The 18,260-nt window shown below is 41.9% G+C and overlaps 2 protein-coding genes across 4 annotated transcripts in view; both read left to right on the top strand.

Annotated features, from left to right (window-relative positions):
• The first annotated feature begins 1,366 nt into the window (after positions 1-1,366).
• Positions 1,367-3,750, top strand: LOC130927780 (actin-related protein 2-like). Its single transcript, XM_057853790.1, has 9 exons — positions 1,367-1,704; positions 2,126-2,236; positions 2,293-2,451; positions 2,510-2,639; positions 2,699-2,835; positions 2,891-3,040; positions 3,106-3,251; positions 3,312-3,444; positions 3,510-3,750. The coding sequence occupies exons 1-9, from the start codon at positions 1,657-1,659 to the stop codon at positions 3,678-3,680; spliced, it is 1,185 nt and encodes a 394-aa protein (XP_057709773.1). The 5' UTR covers positions 1,367-1,656; the 3' UTR covers positions 3,681-3,750.
• Positions 3,751-5,796: 2,046 nt separating this feature from the next.
• sf1 (splicing factor 1) overlaps positions 5,797-18,260 on the top strand; it is a 32,935-nt gene continuing 20,471 nt past the window's right edge. Inside the window, exons 1-4 of one of the 3 annotated variants that reach the window (XR_009066519.1) lie at positions 5,806-6,067; positions 9,602-10,029; positions 14,337-14,585; positions 16,553-16,684. Coding sequence is in view for 2 of the 3 variants with exons in the window: in XM_057853787.1 (XP_057709770.1) it covers positions 9,624-10,029; positions 10,935-11,701 (1,173 nt within the window). In the remaining variant the exon portion in view is untranslated. The other 2 variants (XM_057853786.1, XM_057853787.1) reach the window with 2 other exon arrangements.

Here is an 18,260-nt window from a genome sequence, read left to right as displayed (position 1 = left end):
ACACTATCATGGCCATTACTGAATGCTCATGTCATTAAATGTAAGTGTCATGTGGCGAATTATGTCACTAACTCCATTTATGTCCAGCTGGGATCTTTCACATCCATTCAAAAGTAAGATAATTTGCCGGAGAACACTAAATGACATCTATTAAAAGCATTCATAGTAAGTCCTCATGACAGTGTAATGTCACAATTAGGGTTGTTTTATGACAGTTTTATGGCGCCAGTGTCAATTAAAGTGTTCCCAAATACCATTGCTAGCAATTAATGAAACAACTGGAACAGTAACTGAAGCAATAATTGGCACAGAACATGAATTTTGTTATTTAGATCTGTGGTGCTGCAATGCATGCTAGGAGGCATGTTGGACAACAACAGTGGTCGCAGAGGTTGACTGTCTCCCCCGAGGGAGCAGTGATGGCGAAATGAAGCTTCTTGAAGCAATGAAACTTTGGAGCCAATTGGTTCAAAGCTTCATGGTGGTTCATTTAGTTTTATGATGGTCTTCAGATGCCACTATCGCATAAAGTGTTACCGAATACCATAGCTAGCAATTAATGAAACAACTGGAACAGTAACTGAAGCAATAATTAGCACAGATCATGAATTTTGATTATTATTTACATCTGTGGCACTGCAATGCATGCAAGAAAGCATGTTGGACAACAGCAGTGTTAGCAGAGGTTGACTGTCTCCTCCAAGGGAGCAGTGATGGCCAAATGAAGCTTCTTGAAGCAATGAAGCTTTGCAACCAAGTGGTTCAAATCTTCATGGTGGTTCATTTAGTTTTATGATGGTCTTCAGATGCCACTATCGCATAAAGTGTTACCGAATACCATAGCTAGCAATTAATGAAACAACTGGAACAGTAACTGAAGCAATAATTAGCACAGATCATGAATTTTGATTAATATTTACATCTGTGGGGTTGCAGTGCATGCTAGGAGGCATATTGGACAACAACAGTGGTAGCAGAGGTTGACTGTCTCCCCCAAGTGAGTAGTGATGGCCAAATGAAGCTTCTTGAAGCAATGAAGCCTTGGAGCTAATTGGTTCAAAGCTTCATGGTGGTTCATTTAGTTTTTTGACAGTCTTCAGATGCCGCTATCGAATAAAGTGTTACCAAATACCATAGATAGCAATAAATGAAACAACTGGAAAAGTAACTGGAGAAATAATTAGCACAGACCATGAATGTTGATTGGTTTTTACATCTGTAGTGCTGCAATGCATGCTAGGAGGCATTTTGGATGACAACAGTGTTGACAGTAGAGGTTGACTGTGTCCGTCAGGGGAGCACTGATGGCCAGATGAAGCTATTTGAAGCAATGAAGCTTTGCAACCAAGTGGTTCAAAGCTTCATGGTGGTTCATTTGGTCTTATGACAGTCATTTGATGTTTGGTGTTAATTTCTAATAATACAGTGAGGACAGCTGTGGCTTATAGTCGGGTGCGCCTTATAGTGCGAAAATGATGGTAGTATTTTAAAAGGAGTGTTCATTGTAAAAAGTTGGAGGACGACCCATGGACAAAATTGAGGAGGCGTCGGCGACGAGGTTGCTGTCCCACCTGAGGCTACCTGTGAAAGGGGCGGGACTACAGGGCTTGCTCAGGTGTGGAGGCTGCACAGACGAGGACAGCAGAAGACACCAAGATGGACAGCGAGGGCAGGAAAGTGGTGGTCTGCGACAACGGGACGGGGGTAGGTAGAACTTTCCACGTGTTATCACTACTTTTTGTGTGTGTTATTACCTGACGGAATGACGGTCTGCAAAAACAACTGCCTGTCTGGACTTGTCGCTCCCTGGGGCCGCCATACAAGGCCATGAAGTGCTCAGCTGCACTGTTATTGGCTTAGAGACGAGTATTGACATTGCAGGAGTGGCTGCCGGCTCGCTTCTGTCATCCAATTTTGCTCAAAATGTTCTGGAATGTAGTGTTTTGGAAGCCAAATTTAATGTTTGTGAGATGTTTCTGTGGAATGTACTCCCAAAGTTTCAAGGGTAGGATATGAGTGGGTGTCTGGGACTCTTGGAAATCCTCAGCTCACTCCAAAAAACTCTTTGTTTCTATATTCAACCGAATGCAATGGGGACATAAATATTGAGAACCTTCTTCTCCAGTTTGTCAAGTGTGGCTTTGCGGGCTCCAACTTCCCGGACCACATCTTCCCCGCCATGGTGGGTCGCCCGGTCATCCGGTCAACCACCAAAGTGGGCGACATCGAGATCAAGGTAAGGAACGACTTAAAGGAGAGGATGTTCCGGATCGATCTTGTGTCGCCTCTCAGGATCTGATGGTGGGCGACGAAGCCAGCGAGTGCCGCTCCATGCTGGAGGTGTCGTACCCCATGGAGAATGGAATGGTTCGCTGCTGGGACGACATGCTTCACCTGTGGGACCACACCTTTGGAACAGAGAGGCTGGACATCGAGCCTTCTCAGTGCAAGGTACTGAAGGTCCTAACCGTTAAGTCGGACTTCCCGTCTAAGCTCTCGTTACACGCAGATCCTGCTGACGGAACCGCCGATGAATCCCACGAAGAACCGTGAGATGATCACTGAGGTCATGTTCGAGAAGTACGGCTTCCACGGGATATACGTGGCCATTCAAGCTGTGCTAACGCTGTACGCTCAGGGTAAAGGAACCGCCGCACAGCCTTCGGGTTCTATGGCTTCCTCCGTTACTTTGCAACAGGTTTGCTGACCGGGGTGGTTGTCGATTCGGGCGACGGCGTCACTCACATTTGTCCGGTGTACGAGGGCTTCTCCTTGCCGCACCTGACGCGCAGGCTGGACATCGCCGGGCGTGATATTACGCGTTATCTCATCAAGGTAAAGTTAAAAACCATACGCCGTGTCAAATGTTAGACCCGGTATGTTTCCTCAGCTGCTGCTCCTGCGCGGCTACGCCTTCAACCACTCGGCCGACTTCGAGACGGTTCGCATGCTGAAGGAGAAGCTGTGCTACGTCGCGTACAACATCGACCAGGAGCAGCGTCTCGCTACGGAGACTACATACCTAGTGGAGTCCTACACGGTAGGGTGCACCCGGGTAGACGCTCCTCGGTAGTCCCGCTTTCATTTTCGATGCCTCCACCGCAGCTACCCGACGGCCGGCAGGTCATGGTCGGGGGCGAGAGGTTCGGCGCCCCGGAAGCCCTCTTCCAGCCTCACCTGATCAACGTGGAGGGGGCGGGCGTGGCCGAACTGCTCTTCAACACCATCCAAGCGGCCGACATTGATCTCAGGTGAAAGAGGTCGAGTCTACCAATAGTCCGGCTTTACCTGAACTTTGTGGGCATTTGCAGGGCGGACTTCTATAAGCATATTGTCCTCTCCGGTGGGAGCACCATGTACCCTGGACTCCCATCCAGACTGGAGCGAGAGATCAAGCAGCTTTACTTGGAGAGGGTCCTGGACGGAGACACGCAAAAATTGGCTGTAAGAGTCGACGTGGTTGTTTTTTTGTGTGTGGCGCGATTCCAGATTTTACTCAACCTCCGCAGAAGTTCAAGATCCGGATCGAGGACCCGCCTCGCCGCAAACACATGGTGTTCCTGGGCGGCGCAGTGCTAGCCAACATCATGAAGGACAAGGAATCCTTCTGGCTGAGCAAAGCCGAGTACCAGGAGAGCGGCCTCGGCGTGCTACAGAAACTTGGAGGTGGTGTTAGATGAAAACGCTGTCTCAAATGTTTATTTCAAAATAAAAGCTGAGAGAGATCTGAGTCAATATTCAAAGAAAGAACCAGAAAATTCATTAGAGAATGGTAAAAAACAAGCTTAAGAAGGTCCAAAACTCCAAAATTTAGCTTGATGGCGGATTGCAAGCAACTACCAGGTGCATACCACCACCTACTGAACAAGAGTGTGGTGGTTTTTATTGGTTAATATCTTGTTCACCTGCCTAATCTTGCGTGTACTCATGTTGCTGCCTCTAGTGCTCAGTTACGGTATAGTTGCTTATCAATTGCGCTGGAGCAAGGGTGTAGGTTTGCATAGGGACGGTAGGGACATAATACTAACTTTTCAGGATGCTCAAATTGTCCCGAACAACTTTTTAGCAACCTTGTTTGCATCATATAACGAGTCCATTTATATATTTAATTTAGATTGTCTTCCCATATGTTGTAAGTATAATATAAACCCTTTCATTTTAATTATGTTCAGACTTACATTTACCCCTTTTCACTTGCTGAATGTGCCGATCCATTTTTCGCCCCTAAACGCACGTTTTGATTGGCGGATGACTTGCCCCGCCCCCCCAAACACACACACATGCACATTCACACAGCCTCGACAGATTCATGCCAACAACATGCCGCCTCCTCCAGCCCCTTTGAAGGGGAAGAATATCAGAAGTTTTTTTTCGGCCAGCAGCAGCCACTGCAAGTAATGTAAAAAGACATCAATGTTGTGAAGGTGTGGGGAAACACCACTAATTTTGCTACTGAATGTCCGACCTGCATCTAAGTTAGCAGAGGTCAAAGTCAAAAGTACCACTTCATATGTGTACCAAAGTAAAGTACATGTACAGAAAAATGTACCGTAATTTTCGGACTATGTTCAGAGCTAAGCCGCACTGGACTATAAGCCGTAGCTGTCTTCACTGTATGATGGGATATTTACACCAAAAGATATTAATCGGTCACACTTATTTTGACAGTGGCGTCATAAGACTTGGACGAAATGAACCACCATGAAGCTTTGAACCAATTTGCTGCAAAGCTTCATTGCTTCAAGTAGCTTCATTTGGCCTCACTGCTTCCTTGGAGGAGACAGTCAACCTCTGCTACCACTGTTGTTGTCCAACACACCTCCTAGCATGCATTTCAGCGCTATTTTTTTAAATAATTTCTTCAGTTACTGTTCCAGTTGTTTCATTAATTGCTAGTTATGGTACTGGTAACACTTTATTTGACAGAGGCACCATAAGACTGTCATTAGACAATCATAATTAAGACAGTCAACCTCTGCTACCACTGTTGTTGTCCCACATGCTTCCTAGCATGCATTGTAGCGCCACAGATGTAAATATCAATCAAAATTTATGTTCTGTGCTAATTATTGCTTCAGTTACTGTTCCACTTGTTTCATTAATTGCTAGCTATGGTATTTGGTAACACTTTATTTGACAGTGGCGCCATAAACTATCATAAGACCATCATACTTATGACATGACACTGCCATGAGCATTAATGAATGCTTATGACAGATGTCATTTTGTATCATCCCGCAAATTATCTCACTTTTGAATGGATGTAAAATATCCCAGCTGGACATCGAGTTAGTGACGTAATTTGCTGGATGATACTTAATGACATCTGTCATAAGCATTCACGCATACTTATGAAAGTGTCATGTCATAATTAAGACGGTCTTATGACAGTTTTATGGTGCCACTATGAAATAAAGTGTTACCAAATACCATAGCTAGCAATTAATGAAACTGGAACAGTAACTGAAGAAATAATGATTACAGAACATGAGTTTTGATCGTCATTTACATCTGTAGCACTGCAATGCTGGCTAGGTGTGGACAGCAGGTGGCAGCAGAGGTTGACTGATGATTGCCAAATGAAGCTTCTTGAAGCAATGAACCAATTGGCTTCAAAGCTTCATGGTGCTTCACTTAGTCTTATGACCGTCTTATGGCACCAATATCAAATAAGTGTTACTAAATACCATAACTCGCAATTCATGAAACAACTGGAACAGACAGAACATAATGACGGGTTGTGTTTTACCGCGAAGAACTACATCTCCCATGATGCTTATCGGCGAAACTGCAACGATTCCAGTCGTCAGTCTGTTAATTTTTTGGGCCATTATATCCAAATGTAGAGTGATTTGTATCGGTGGAAGATCTTTTCTTGAACGAGACGTTGACATTTGTTTTTTTGTTTTTGTTTTTTTTTAATGAACGAGGCGAATTTTACGTTGTGATAGTGCTGGAAATTATTTTTCCGATCTGGCAACCTTCTTGGCCCAAGCCCTAGCATTAGCAGCAGTCGGCCGCCATTTTCCCTCCTGACGACTGTGAACGCTGGACGCATCTTGTAAAGGTAGGGCGTCGATAAAACTTGTTCTAAACAACCATTAAAACCGGCAAATTAATATATTAGGAATCTAAAAATCTCCATCCGGGTTTCGCGGCTACATCCGTCAAGGTGATGTCAAATTGTGGCTAGTTAATAGAGCACGATGCTGCTTTACACGTGTGATACAGACGTCCACTAGCTCTATTTTGTCGTTGAAACTCTTAAATATGTTTTTTAAATTGTCTAATAGTTTAATAGTCATTCTATAACCGTACAAATGTGAGTTTTGGTAGCGGCACTGTTTAATGGAAGTTAGGCCACGACTTGCTATTGCTGCGTAAGCTAACCACGCTAGCTAGAACCGTCTTTTAATATTCGTTTTGTAACACAAAACTCGCTATGGCATCATTTCCGTAGTTTTTTCAAACTTTTTTTCTTCAGTTAATCATAAAATCATTTTTGATGCGACTATTTTTTTTTAACCAGGCCTACCGGAGCATCGACGTCATTTAGCAAAGCTAAGCTATTGTGTTGTGCACAATAGGATTCGTGAATATTGCGCCAGAAATCCAAACTGTGCGTTTTTTTTGCACGGGAATATTCATTTTCTCGCAAATTTGAATCTTGATAGAAAAAAATGATTTAAAGGCGTAATTCTTGTTGCAGGTTATGTGAATAAAATGGAGTATAGTAGTAGAGGCGTGATAGTGTTATCAAATCTCGCGAGATTTTGTATCGTAATAGTTCAGCGATATGCGCTCGCAAACTGTTTTCTCGAGAATTGTTTAAAATTATGAGCTGTCATTGACGGCAATAGACGTCCAATTTATTCTCAATGGACGACTATTGTTGTGTATGGGGAAATAGTTTGTTTCTATCTTTGATAGGTGTATCGTAAAATACTGTAGATTTATTTCCTGAGCCGTAGACTTCACAATACAACCCCTAATAAAAAGTATGAAATCACCAGTCTTGGACGAGCACTCAGACATTTTATCATGTAGAAAAAAATTCAGATAAAAAGCTGAAAAAATAATGAATTAGTTCAAAAGTGCAACTCTTTAGCATTCAGAAATACTGAAAAGAAATGAATAAAAAACACTGTGGTGGTCAGTAAATGTTCATTTTATAGATCAAGAGCAAGGAAGCAAATTTCGAATCACTCCATTCTGAGGAAAAATATATGGAATCATGAGAAACAAACAAAGAAAGAACAATCAAAACACATCTCTAGTGTTAAGTTGCACCACCTTTGGCTTTTATGACTGATTGCAGTCTCCTATTCTTCATCAATTTGGTGCCAACTCTCTTTGATTGCAGTTGCCAGATCATCCTTGCAGGATGGAGCCTTTCTGTGGACCATTTTTTTCAATTTCCACCACAGGTTTTCAATCGGGTTGAGATCTGGGCTATTTACAGGCCATGACATTGACTGGATGAGTCTTTCTCCAAGGAATGCTTTAACAGTTTTAGCTCTGTGGCATGATGCATTGACATCTTGGAAAATCATATCAAGGACTGAGGGAATTTTGATGTCTTCTTCAGGCAGTTATCTTTGTAAATCTCACTGGAACGGCACCAAACAAAATTTCCAGCATCATCACCTTGTCAAGAGTCAAGAATCTGCACTGGACAAGGTGTCAAGAATCTGCATTGGACAAGGTGATGATGCTGGAACTTTTGTTTGGTGCTGTTCCAGTGAGATTTACAAAGATGACTGCTTGAAGAAGACATCAAAATTCCCTCAGTCCTTGATGATATGCAGCTGCATGTCCGGCAAAGGCACTGGGGAGATGGCTGTGGTTAAATCTTCAGTAAATGCACAAGTTTACATTGAAATTTTAGGCGGCTGACTGTCATGGCCTGCAAATAGCCCAGATCTCAACCCTATTGATAACCTGTGGTGGAAATTGGAAAAAAAAATAGTCCACAGCAAGGATGACTCAAGTTTTGCCCAAAATAGCAACTTTTTTTTTCAACAGCTAATCATTCAATTTTCACATCAGAAACTTAATACTTGAGGAAAACATGCAGAATACATTATAAATCGTAAATAGATTATTAAAAGATTCTATATACAATCACAACTTATTATAGAATAGAATAGCCTTTTATTGTCATTATACAGTTGTATAGTTGTAGTGAATGAGGCTAGCGGCTGCCTGACTTAAACAGAGCTTTTCTGATGAAAATTCTTGTGAATAAATGCTTAAATCCACAAATTCTTCATCGATATGGACGTAAAACAGTCTCGATTCTTGGTTAAAAGCAAAGAAACCGTACAGTTAGCGCTTATTTTACGTAAATATGTCCAAGTACAATGCTACTCTGTTAGCGACTGAGGCGCTGACGTAAACAGAGCTTTTCTGGTGAAAATTCTTGTGAATAAATGCTTAAATCCCTGAATTCTTCATTGATACGGACGTAAAACAGTTCCGATTCTTCGTTAAAAGCAAAGATAATGTGCAGTTAGCGTTTATTTTATGTAGATATGTCAAAGCACAATGCTACTCTGTTAGCGACTGAGGCGAGCGACAGCCTGACGTATACAAGAGCTTTTCTGGTGAAAATTCTTGTGAATAAATGCTTAAATCCCTGAATTCTTGATGGATATGGACGTAAAAGTCTCGATTCTTGGTTACAAGCAAAGAAACCATGCAGTTTACGTTTTTTTCACGTAAATATGTCGAAGTCCAGTGCTACCCTGTCAGCGAATGAGGCTAGTGGCTGCCTGATGTAAACGGAGGTTTTCTTGTGAAAATTTGTGTGAATAAATGCTTAACTCCCTGAATTCTTCATAGATATGGACTTAAAACAGTCTCAATTCTTGGTTAAAAGCAAAAAAAAAACTGCAGTAAGCGTTAATTTTGCCTAAATATGTCGAAGTACAATGCTACTCTGTTAGCGAATGACGCTAGCGGCCGCCTGACGTAAACAGAGGTTTTCTGCTGAAAATTCTTGTGAACAAATGCTTAAATCCCCGAATTCTTCATAGATATGAATGTAAAACCGTCTCCATTCTTGGTTAAAAGCAAAAACAACGTGCAGGTAGCATTTATTTTACGTAAATATGTGGAAGTACAATGCTACTCTGTTAGCGAATGAGGCTAGTGGCCGTCTGATGTAAATAGGTTTTCTGGTGAAAGTTCTTGTGAATAAATGCTTACATCCCCAAATCCATCATATATATGGACGTAAAACAGTCTCGATTCTTGGTTAAAAGAAAAAAGTGTGTATTTAGCATTTATTTTACGTAAATATGTCGAAGTACAATGCTACTCTGTTAGCGAATGAGGCTAGCGGCCGCCTGACGTAAACAGAGCTTTTCTGGCAAAAATTCTTGTGAATAAAAGGTTAAATCCCTGAATTCTTCATAGATATGGAAGTCAAACAGTCTGGATTCTTGGTTAAAGGCAAAGAAACCGTGCATTTAACGTTTATTTTATGTAATTATGATAACTGTCGCCTTGTATCGTTTCAAGAGGTTGGCAAAGGTTCCCACACTTAACCCAAAAGATGATTTTAATCTGGTAAATTTTGATCTGTCTGCCCCGTCAGGAAGAAAGTTTAAAAAGTCAAAATGGTGAAAATATTCGTGGGGAACCTGTCGCCCGAGACCACCTCGGACGAACTGCGGTCGCTCTTCTCCCAATACGGCAAGATCGCCGAGTGCTCCATTCTGAAGAGCTTCGGATTCGTGCACATGGACAGCAAGGCCGAGGCGGAGGAGGCCATCCGCAACCTCCATCAGTACCAGCTGAACGGCCAGGCCATGAACGTGGAGCTGAGCCGAGGCAAGACCAAGGGCTCCACCAAGCTCCACGTGGGCAACATCGCCTGCACCAACCAGGAGCTGCGAGCCAAATTCGAAGAGTACGGCTCTGTGGTGGAGTGCGACATAGTTAAAAACTATGCCTTTGTTCACATGGAACGCATGGAGGATGCCATGGAGGCCATTCATCAGTTAGACAACACGGCTTTTAAAGGTGACCTCTCGGGCTGGGCTAATCGGGGAGTGTATTTCAACTGTTTTGTCGTTTGAAACATCAATTGTCACAGGTTGAACGGAGGTCAGCGGAAACGTAGGGCTGGGCGATTGTTTCCGATCAATTCCGTTGGGTTTTTCTTGTAAGAATCGAACCAAAATCGTCCAGCCCTACGGAAAAACTATTGTTATAAAGCTGGTATCCGTAGTCGGTTATTAACTAAACTCCTGAGACTGAAATGTGTGCGTGACGAGCCTTGTTACATTTCGCTACGGTACGCGCGGTCCCCGAGCTAGCGTTAGCGAACGTATTTCGGGTTTCGGAACGGGTTTCCTGTCAACTAGCGGACGCGCGCGGGGTTCCGCGGCTAGTTTTTTTCCGCGGCCAAGCGTCGGTTTGTCGTATTGCTGCGATTAGGCAATTTGGACGGCCAAATAGCTTTTAAAAATGGTTTCCGGACCCGTGAAGCCGATTTTCATGTATTTTTTTTTTCACTTGAATACGGCTATTTTGACTGCAATACCGTATTTTAGCGTAAATATGAGGCTAACAGATGCCCTTTTTTTCTTCTCCGTCGGTGTTATATCGTCATAGCAACAAGCGCAATCGGCTTTTTCCGTGACGGCGGCGGTTGCGTATCGTTCCAATGTAATTTGTGGCGTCCGAAAACATTTCCCGACGCGAGACGGTCGTCGGCTTAACGTCGCGAAATTTACGGATTTCAGCTTTAATAACGTGTTGATGTGTTGTGATGTTCAGATCTCGTGTTTTTTTGTTTGTTTTTGTTTTGGAATTTATTTGAGGTTAGTTCTGGGGGTGGCTAAGCAAAGATGTACATTTTTTTTTTTTCTTTCCCGCCCTCGAATGATTGCAAACAAGTCCTTATTGAGTGTTTCTTTTCCAAGGGAAACTGATGAGCGTGAAGCTTTCGACTAGCCGCCTCCGTACTGCGCCGGGAATGGGAGACCGATCGGGTTGTTATCGTTGCGGGCAAGAAGGCCACTGGTCCAAAGAATGCCCGCTAGATCAAAACGGCTTCCACAGAAACGGCTCAGAGCCAAACTCTGATGGATTCGATGCCACCAGATTTGATCAGAACCGGGCGTTTCAAGCGGGCTTCAGCGGCGCGGAAACGGAGTTCGCCGCCGCCGCCGCCGCCGGCTATGCTCCCGTGCCGGGCGTTTCCCGCGGCGCCGCTCACAGCAGCAATACGCCGGCGTTCAGAGCGGGTCCGGGCTTCGAGAATGCAGCGAGGTACGCGGCGCATCCAGGTTACGGCGTGTCCGGCACCGCGGCCGCTTACCAGAGCGACGGCACGTACTATGGCGCGGTCCCGGGCTTCCCGGTGCGGCGGTCGCCTTACGAGGAGCGAGATCCGTACGGAGTTGTGGACTACTACGGGAAGTACAGGGCCAATATGTACGGCGCCGCCGGTTATTACGAGGAACAACGCGCCGCGACTACGCCTGCTCCAACGGCGGCCTCCACTACGCCTGTTCGCGCGGCGGCGTCTAGCGTGGAGGCCTATCAGTGCCCCCAGGTTCCTGCTGCACCGGTCACCGTCCAACCGTACCACGCACGCGACCGGAGTCCGATTCGGAGGGTCCCCGCCGAGGGCGAAGGATACACGTATCCGGGTTCGCAGATCCCCACGGTTGGCCGCTTCCAATAAGTACTTAACGATCCGCGGGAGCCGGCGACGTTTCTCTTCTCTCATTCTCACATACACACAACTGATAATTAGGGCTTGTCAGCCATTAGAATTAGCCAATAGTCAGTCATGTTTGGCGGCAACACAAAATCACAACCACGTTCAACAAGTGTTTCATTTTGCTAGCAAAGAAAATACTCCTTTTTGACAGTATGACAAGTTTTGGGTGCAGTCAGCGTATTAGCATTTAGTGCATGTGTTTTGTTTTCCTTTCCAAGCGAGGCATGTTCTGTGGTTTTTTTTTTGCGTAGTCGTGAGAACTTAACAGTGTAGCCACGTATATGAGGCAATGGTGTAACATGTAAATACTGCTTAGATTGCCTACATTGTACTTGAGGTTTAGATGTCACGTCCAAATGGGACGGTTTGTTTATTCTAGGAGGAATGCCGCTATTTTGTTTTTGCAGTATATCTAGTTGGTTTATAGTTAAAAAAAAAAAAAAAAAAGTGATATTGCATTGCTGTAAACAGCCAATTATTTTTTCCTCAAATTTTGATTTCCTTATATGGGCTCTTTGATGTCTGTCGCCTCCTAATAATAATAATAAAATGATTAAAGTCAACCTATGGGTGTGTTTTAATTGCGTGTTTTTGAGTTGTTGAAACTCTTGCCATCTTTAGCTGGATCTTATCAAAACCTGAATGCCCCTGATACTATATATATATTTTTTTAATTGCTAAGGAAACCAGTTTTTTTTTTTTTTTTTTTTTAAACTCAGGATCTACCTCAAGTACAGATAATTTGATTTTGTAGTAAACACTTGGTCAAATTCGAGGCATACTCCCTTTCGATTTCTCAAACATAACGCGAATGTTTTTTTGTTTTTGCAACGCGAGAGGAAAAATACACGAGATCTGAACCATCAACATTAAAGTAATGACAACTCGAGTAATTCGATTACAAAAAAGACGAATCAAATCTCACTGCTTTGAGTATTCGTGTAATTAAAGTGGCGTTGCAATGGTTTGTTTTGAAAGTGTTTGCATTTAGTTTGATTTGGGCGGATACACTGCCCTCTAGTGGTAATAGTGAATATGACATCTCGTTTCACATGGCTGAATCCAGCTTCATCCTGTTAAGACCAACATAAGCTAAGTTTTTGTTTGAGCTAATGTTTTTTTTAATGCATTCATAATTGTTTATAGGTATATTTAGCATTTTTTGTGGAAATATGTGTTTGAACCATTTGTGAAGAGCATTGTAAAAAAAAAAACAAAAAAAACATTTTATAGCATTTAAGCTACCCGACATTTGCTAAGTTGGCCAATTGTTCTTAGATCATTTATTTATACACTGCCCTCTAGGGGCGACAATTAATATAATAGAATTTCACATGGTTGAATCCAGCTGCTCCCTGTTAAGACCAACATAAGTTTTTGTTTGAGCTAATGTTTTTTTAATGCATTGGAAATTTTTTAGAGGTATATTTAGCTGTTTTTTTTTGTGGGAATATGTGTTTGAAGAATTTAAGAGCATTGTTAAAAAAAAAAAAAAAAAAAAGTTTGCATTTTATAGCATTTAAGCTAGCGGACATTTGCTAAGTTGGCCAATTGTTCTTTTGTTGTACTAAGGTCATTTATTTATACACTGCCCTCCAGTGGCGACAGTGAATATAATAGAATTTCACATGGCTGAATCCAGCTGCTCCCTGTTAAGACCAACATAAGCTAAGTTTTTCTATGAGCTAATGTTTTTTTAATTAATTTGCAATTTTTTAGAGGTATATTTTGCTATTTTTGTGGGAATATATGTTTGAACAATTTGTTAAGAGCACTATAAAAAAGCATTTTATAGCATTTAAGCTAGCGGACTTTTGTTATGTAAGTTAGCCAATCGTTATTTTGTCGTAGATCCTCATTTATTACACCTTTTGAGGCTCAACTCAGGAATTTTAATTTTTTTGTTTCTTACCTGATTACTTGATTATTCGAACTACTTCATCGATTAATCGACAACGACTAAAATAATCAATAGCTGCAGCCCTCGACAACACCGCGATGCCACTATACAACTTATTGGCTGCCATTGTGTTGTATACTTCCAATTCATTCCCAGTCGATATCGATTTGACTTTTATTGCTGTCAATGGCAGCCAATGACTTTTTACCTGATAACAAAAGTTACAACAGTCGGACGAATATCGATCTGCTTTCTTATTTTTAGTATTGTAAGTGGTAATATATCAAAAGTATTGTGTGGTCAATAGAAAAAACTATTCATTTTTCTAGTTATGGTACGTATCGCCCTTAATGGGGTACAACCAGTGATATTGCAAGTTTTTAGAATTCTTAAGTTGAATTTAAAGCATTAAAATGTTGAATATTCGCGTTCTAAATAGAGCTAAATTTCAAGCTATTCAAATGTGCGGCTTGTCTCCGTTTGCTACAACATGGTGTCATCTCGGGAGGCGCGGTTTATGAACGACCAATAGGAGCGCTTCTTATTGCCGCGTTCCTTCCCTCAGCCTTTGTGGTCTTTGCGAGAGGCGCCATTTTGTTTACTCGCTGGCGAGAGGATTCCAAAACTACTAGCGCGGGGCGTTTTGCTGTTTTTGTTCCAACTCGGGGCCTCATTGCCAAACATTTTCTTCCACAGCGGGTCCCAAAATGGCAACGGGCGCGAACGCAACTCCTCTGGGCAAGTTGCACCCCAGCATTGGGGCTAAAAGAGGCTTCGACGCAGGGCCGGGCGCCGGCAACGGCATGATGCCGACCGCGGCGCCTCCGGCGTCCTTTCCGCCCGTACAAGTGTTCCAACCCCCGATCGCCACCCAGGCTTTTGCGCAGACGCACCAATTCACCCCGCCGAGTGGGTTTTCACCCCAACAACCGCCCTGCGGTCAAGGTAAGCTATGGCGACCAACTGGCGTAAGCTAGTCGGGGTAACGTGGCTAGCTCGCATCATGGCGCCGATTAAACTTGGCTAAATCGGGCGAAGAATGCTATTTGCAGCATTTAAATTGTGCCTTTCAATAGATTAAAAGTATGCCATGTTGTATTATATTAGACAAAATGATTTTACAAGTATGTGAATAATATTCTAGTCTTACTATTACTGTTGTCAATTCAGCGTAGGGGTGGGTAAGTCACGAAGCGATTTTCGATACAAGACTCACGATAATTATCGATACATTGGTCAAGAAATTCTACAAAACGACGCAAAAACAAAAAAACAAGTTATTTCCATCCTAGTGCTGTGAATTGGAATGAGTGCCAGTAATTTTGGGACATCTCACATCATTTCCTGGTAAATGCCCACAAAATTGGCTGTGAATGATCTGGTTTGGGTACCATTGGCGGCGCTAGACGTCCACTCAAGTCTAAATGAATTGGACGTCCAAGCTCCGTCAATGGGAGCCATTGAGCTAACTAAACACTATTCTAAATCAAGATTTTGGTAGCAACCTATTGGTTTTTATTTTAAACGGTGACACATTTTTAAAACTATATAACAGCTATTAAATATATGCAACTATTAATCAGTTATTCAGTTATGAAAAAAGCTTCAAATCAAATTTTGCTGCATTGAGGATTTGTTTAATGAGAGTGTAACTGTTTGTTTCGAAAATGTTCGCATCTAATTTTATTGATTTTGGGTGAATACATTGCCCTCTACTGGCAACAATGAACATGTCATAACTCATTTAACATGGCTGAATCCAGCCGCTCCCTGTTAAGACCAACATAATGTTTTTGGTTTTTATTTAGTTTTGAAGTCTATTTCGCAGTTTTTTTTTTTGTTTGTGGGGATATGTGTTTGAACAATTTGTAGATTTTTTTTATTTTTTTTATAGCAAATAGGCTAGCGGGCTTTTGCTATGCAATTTAGCCAATTGTTCTTTTGTTGTTCATAGCTCCTCATTTGTATTTTGTATATTGTTTTATTGATTTTGGTGGATACACTGCCCTCAAGTGGCAACAGTGAATATGACATTACTCATTTCAAATGGCTGAATCCAGCTTCTCCCTGTTAAGACCAACATAAGCTAAGTTTTTTATTTTTATTTATTTTTATTTTATTTTATTTTTTTTATGCATTTGTAATTGGGTTTATAGATATTTAGCAGTTTTTGTAGGAATATGTGCTTGAACAATTAAGAGCGTTGTTAAAAAAAAGTTAGCATTTTACAACATTTAAGCTAGGGGACTTTTGCTATAATTTTCTATGTTCCTTATTCGATTACTCGATTATTTGAACTAAGTAGTTCATCGATTAATCGACTAAAATAATCGCTTGCTGCAGCACTAGTTTATATAAATTTCGGTGGATACACTAACCTCTAGTGGCAACAGTGAATATGACATACTCATTTCAAATGGCTGAATCCAGCTGCTCCCTGTTAAGACCAACATAAGCAGTTTTTTTTTTTTTTTTTTTTTTAAAGCTAATATGGTTTTTTTATGCATTCGTAATTTAGTTTATAGGTATATTTAGAGGTTTTTCTGGGAATGTGCTTGAACCATTTGTTTAGAGAGTTAATTTTTTTTTTTAGCATTTAAGCTTGCGGACTTTTGCTATCATTTTCTATGTTCCTTATTCAATTACTCGATTATTCGAACTGACTATCAATTAACTGACAACTAAAATAATTGATAGCTGCAGCACTAGTTTCTATACATTTGGGTGGATACACTGTCCTCTAGTGGCAACAGTGAATATGACATTACTCATTAAATGGCTGAATCCAGCTGCTAAGACCAACATAAGCTGTTTTTTATAGCTTATGTTTTTTATGCATTTGTAATTTCATTTATAGGTATATTTAGCTGTTTTATTTTTTTACAGTTTGATGAACCATGTTTCGTTTCTAGATTTCAACCAGAAGAAACAAAGAAAAAAGAGCCGTTGGAGTAGTGAAACACCCGACCAAAAGACTGTCATCCCGGGTATGCCCACCGTCATCCCGGCCGGGCTGACCCGCGACCAAGAAAGAGCCTACATAGGTAATTTTCTCCCACAATTATTTCCATCTCATATCAGTGAAAAGTACAGTCTTAAGCACTTGTTTTATTTATTTCTAAAGTGACTTATTTCCCAATTCAATTTTTCTTATTTCATCCCGACACGATGCATAAAGATGACTTTTATGTTGTTGCTTCAGTTCTTACGAAAGCACCTGAAGCGAACGGTTAACTCTGGTCATCTTCTGAGTGATTTTTTAAAAAGTCATGTGGAAGTTACCCGACGCCGCAGTTTGCATACCATCGGGCACCCACCGGCAAGTTGTAGTACCTGCCGAACGATTAATTAAACGCCACCGCTTGCTGATATTTGTCCATAAACCGCAGGTCACAGCTCACCGTCTTGCCTGCCCCCTCACTCCAACAACACATCAATGTTCTTGTGCATGGAAGCTCATAATGTCCTTAACATGCTAAAGTTCTGCTTTGTGTCTTACTTTTTGGTGGAGCGGGGGTTCGAGTGTAAGCAATGCTGCTTCAATGGCAAACCAATTTCAAAAATGAAGAATTTCCAATCCGCACCGATCATTTCAGCAGCAGTGTAACACCCACAGACCGAGCCCTGAACTGACATTATTGTCGATGTCCAGTCATTGGTTGTTCGTAGCTGGTATGCGAACGTTCATTTTTGCCCACTTTTTCATTGTTGTCACACTTGGCTGTTTCTTTTGCCCATTCACTAATACGACACACTCCCGAACGTCGCTAGCCGCTTTGTTTTCGAAGAATTTTGTCGCAGGTATCATTGGGACCGAGCACATATGAAGCTAAATTTCTCATTGATTTGGCCATAAAAAAAGTGTCAATTGTAGGCGGTTGCAATGATACTTGGGGGGAAAAAAACAAGTGGAAAGTGACTTTTGGGACGCCTTCATGGAATCATGTGATATGTGATATTGGTGAGCCTGTGGCAGACACTAGGAAGCTGCTCTCTACTTTTATCATTTCCATGAACCCAGCGCAGTTTGTAAAAGAGGGAAATAAATAGCTATCGAAAACAGTTTTTGAAGGGAATAGATCACGTGATTGGAAATTGGGACATTTTTCAGAAGATCGGATTTGGGTGAGAAGGATCAGGCATGGCCGGCCCAGGCCATTTGGGGGCCCTAAGCAAAATAATGCAAAGGGGCCCATATTTTTGGCCCACCATTCGGTCACAGTGTACTGTGAAACCCATACGTGCGATCCAACCCATACGTCCATATTTTGTATATTAATCAGATTTTGTTGCACTGCATACTTCAAACTTCTTCAAACTGCCCCAAATGATTGTCAGTACTTACAGTAGATAGTCCCAAACCTTTTTCTAAAGAGGACAGAAAGAAGTTAAGGAAGAATTTTTATTTTTTTTAAAGCTTATAATCAAGTCTCAAAACTCACAAAAGTCAAATAAGCAAACTGTAGTAAACAAAATAGAACACAAATTAAACAATTGCCAGATTGGGGGGCCCCCAGGCGGTCAGGGGCCCTAAGCAGCTGCATAGTCTGCATATAGGCTAGGATCAGGTTTTTCATTTATGCTATAAAAAGTTAAATACAGATACAATTTTCTTGGTCA

This window comes from Corythoichthys intestinalis, chromosome 13 (assembly GCF_030265065.1).
Source record: "Corythoichthys intestinalis isolate RoL2023-P3 chromosome 13, ASM3026506v1, whole genome shotgun sequence".
NCBI lineage: Eukaryota > Metazoa > Chordata > Actinopteri > Syngnathiformes > Syngnathidae > Corythoichthys > Corythoichthys intestinalis.
This window is presented reverse-complemented; position numbering and strand designations above follow the sequence as displayed.

Excerpts from the sequence above, each read along its gene's own strand:
- LOC130927780 (XM_057853790.1), top strand. The coding sequence starts at position 1,657 with ATGGACAGCGAGGGCAGGAAAGTGGTGGTCTGCGACAACGGGACGGGG. Across the intron at positions 2,452-2,509 it reads TCGAGCCTTCTCAGTGCAAG|ATCCTGCTGACGGAACCGCC; the intron begins GTACTGAAGGTC and ends CGTTACACGCAG. Across the intron at positions 3,445-3,509 it reads GAGACACGCAAAAATTGGCT|AAGTTCAAGATCCGGATCGA; the intron begins GTAAGAGTCGAC and ends CAACCTCCGCAG.